Consider the following 1,941-nt stretch of genomic DNA (forward strand, 5'->3'; position numbering starts at 1 on the left):
CATAAATCCTGCTTAGCATCAAAATCACAATCATGAATCACTTACTCATCTGTTCACATAACTAGTGAACCATCAATCTGGATATCAACATTCACACACTCTCAATCATCATCCACAATCAATCATGAATCATAAACAACTCATCATGCAATAAATTGGAACCATTATCTGAATAAGTGTACAAGCCAAGCATAGACTCCAGCATAAATTTAACCTATACTACTAATTCAAAGTAATAAAACCTGGGTTGCCTCCCAAAAGCGCTTGTTTAACGTCACGAGCCTGCCCCAAACCTCATGGATCCACCAACATTAGTACGGTGGAAAACTGCTCCACTTCTCCTCCTAAATAATGTTTGAGCCTCTGACCATTTACAACCCAATTTATCTCCTTATCTGTAGTTTCCAATTCCACAGCTCCATTTGGATATACATGCTTTATCACAAAGGGTCCCGACCATTTTGATTTCAACTTCCCAGGAAATAACTTCAACCGTGAATTAAATAGTAGCACCTGCTGTCCTGGAGTGAAGACTCTCTTTACCAACTTTTTATCATGATAAAATTTCACCTTTTCTTTATAATTCCTTGATGAATGATATGCATGTAACCACATCTCTTCCAATTCTAACAATTGATTTCTTCGTTTGCTTTGAGTTTCATGAGGATCAAAATTTAAAAATTTCAAAGCCCACAAAGCCTTATGCTCCATCTCTACTGGCAAATGACATGCTTTCCCATATACCATATGAAAAGGTGATAACCCCAATGAAGTCTTCATAGCCGTCCTGTATGCCCAAAGAGCATCATCTAATTTCTGTGACCAATCCTTTAATGAAAAAGCAATTGTCTTCTCTAGTATCCTCTTAATTTCGCTATTGGAAACTTCAGCTTGCCCATTCGTTTGTGGATGATAGGGTGCAACCACTTTACGTTTCACCCCATAATGTCTAAGTACCTTAGCAAGCTGAGCATTACAAAAATGAGACCCCCAATCACTAATAAGTACCCTAGGAGTTCCAAATCGTGAGAAAATTTGCCTTTTCAAGAATTTAATCACCGTATTGGCATCATTCTTTGGACATGCTAAAGCCTCCACCCATTTACTCACATAATCAACAACTACCAAAATATATTCATTATTAAATGACGATGGAAAAGGCCCAAAAAAATCAATACCCCAACAATCAAAAACTTAAACTTCCAAAATACCTTGTAACGACATTTCATGCCTTATTGAAATAGCTCCTGTCCTTTGACACTTATCACAATTCCTATCATGATTATGCGTGTCTTTGAATAGAGTAGGCCAAAAAAATCCTGACTGAAGAATTTTTGCAGTTGTTAGCTCCCCATTATAATGCCCTCCATATGGAGAATTATGACAATCACTATAAGAAAAAAGCTATTTACATACAAATTATTATATACGGATCTCAATTCTTATATAATAAAACTGTTTTATACGGATCTGAATCTATATTATATACGGATTATAAAAAATAATAAAAAATAAAATTAAAAAATTTAACCCTTAGGCAAAGAAGTGGAAAGTTCTCGACTCATTCCCACAACCTTCCCTCTTCTCCGCTTTCCGTCTCAGCTTTTCCTCTCATCTATTTCCCGATCACAGATCACAGTCAACGAGCCATTCTTCACTGCCTCTTCTTCTCGTCGAGTTGTTCTTCTGGAGCATTTTCCCTCCATCATCTGGAACCATCATCTTTGTTCGTCGATCCATCAGCGTCTCATCGAACCATTTATAGAGTTCTCATCCCGCGACCATGGAACTCTTGTTGCCGTGTCACAGAGCTCTCATTCTGCCGCGTCTTCTCACTTTCAACGAAACCCCTTTTGGTGGTCGAACACAAATTAGGGTTCTCACATCCCTAGGGTTTACCTCCCCTATTCGAAATCACCCTTTTCCACCCCTAAATCTAAA

The 1,941-nt window shown here is 37.9% G+C and overlaps 1 protein-coding gene across 1 annotated transcript; it reads right to left on the bottom strand.

Moving 5' to 3' along the window:
• Positions 1–294: 294 nt before the first annotated feature.
• On the bottom strand, positions 295–780 carry LOC106753267. The gene has a single exon (XM_014635054.1). The coding sequence runs from the start codon at positions 778–780 to the stop codon at positions 295–297; it is 486 nt and encodes a 161-aa protein (XP_014490540.1).
• Between the last annotated feature and the right edge of the window lie 1,161 nt (positions 781–1,941).

Source organism: Vigna radiata, unplaced genomic scaffold (assembly GCF_000741045.1).
Source record: "Vigna radiata var. radiata cultivar VC1973A unplaced genomic scaffold, Vradiata_ver6 scaffold_227, whole genome shotgun sequence".
NCBI lineage: Eukaryota > Viridiplantae > Streptophyta > Magnoliopsida > Fabales > Fabaceae > Vigna > Vigna radiata.

Coding starts and splice junctions, on each gene's coding strand:
- LOC106753267 (XM_014635054.1), bottom strand. CDS start 780: ATGAAGACTTCATTGGGGTTATCACCTTTTCATATGGTATATGGGAAA.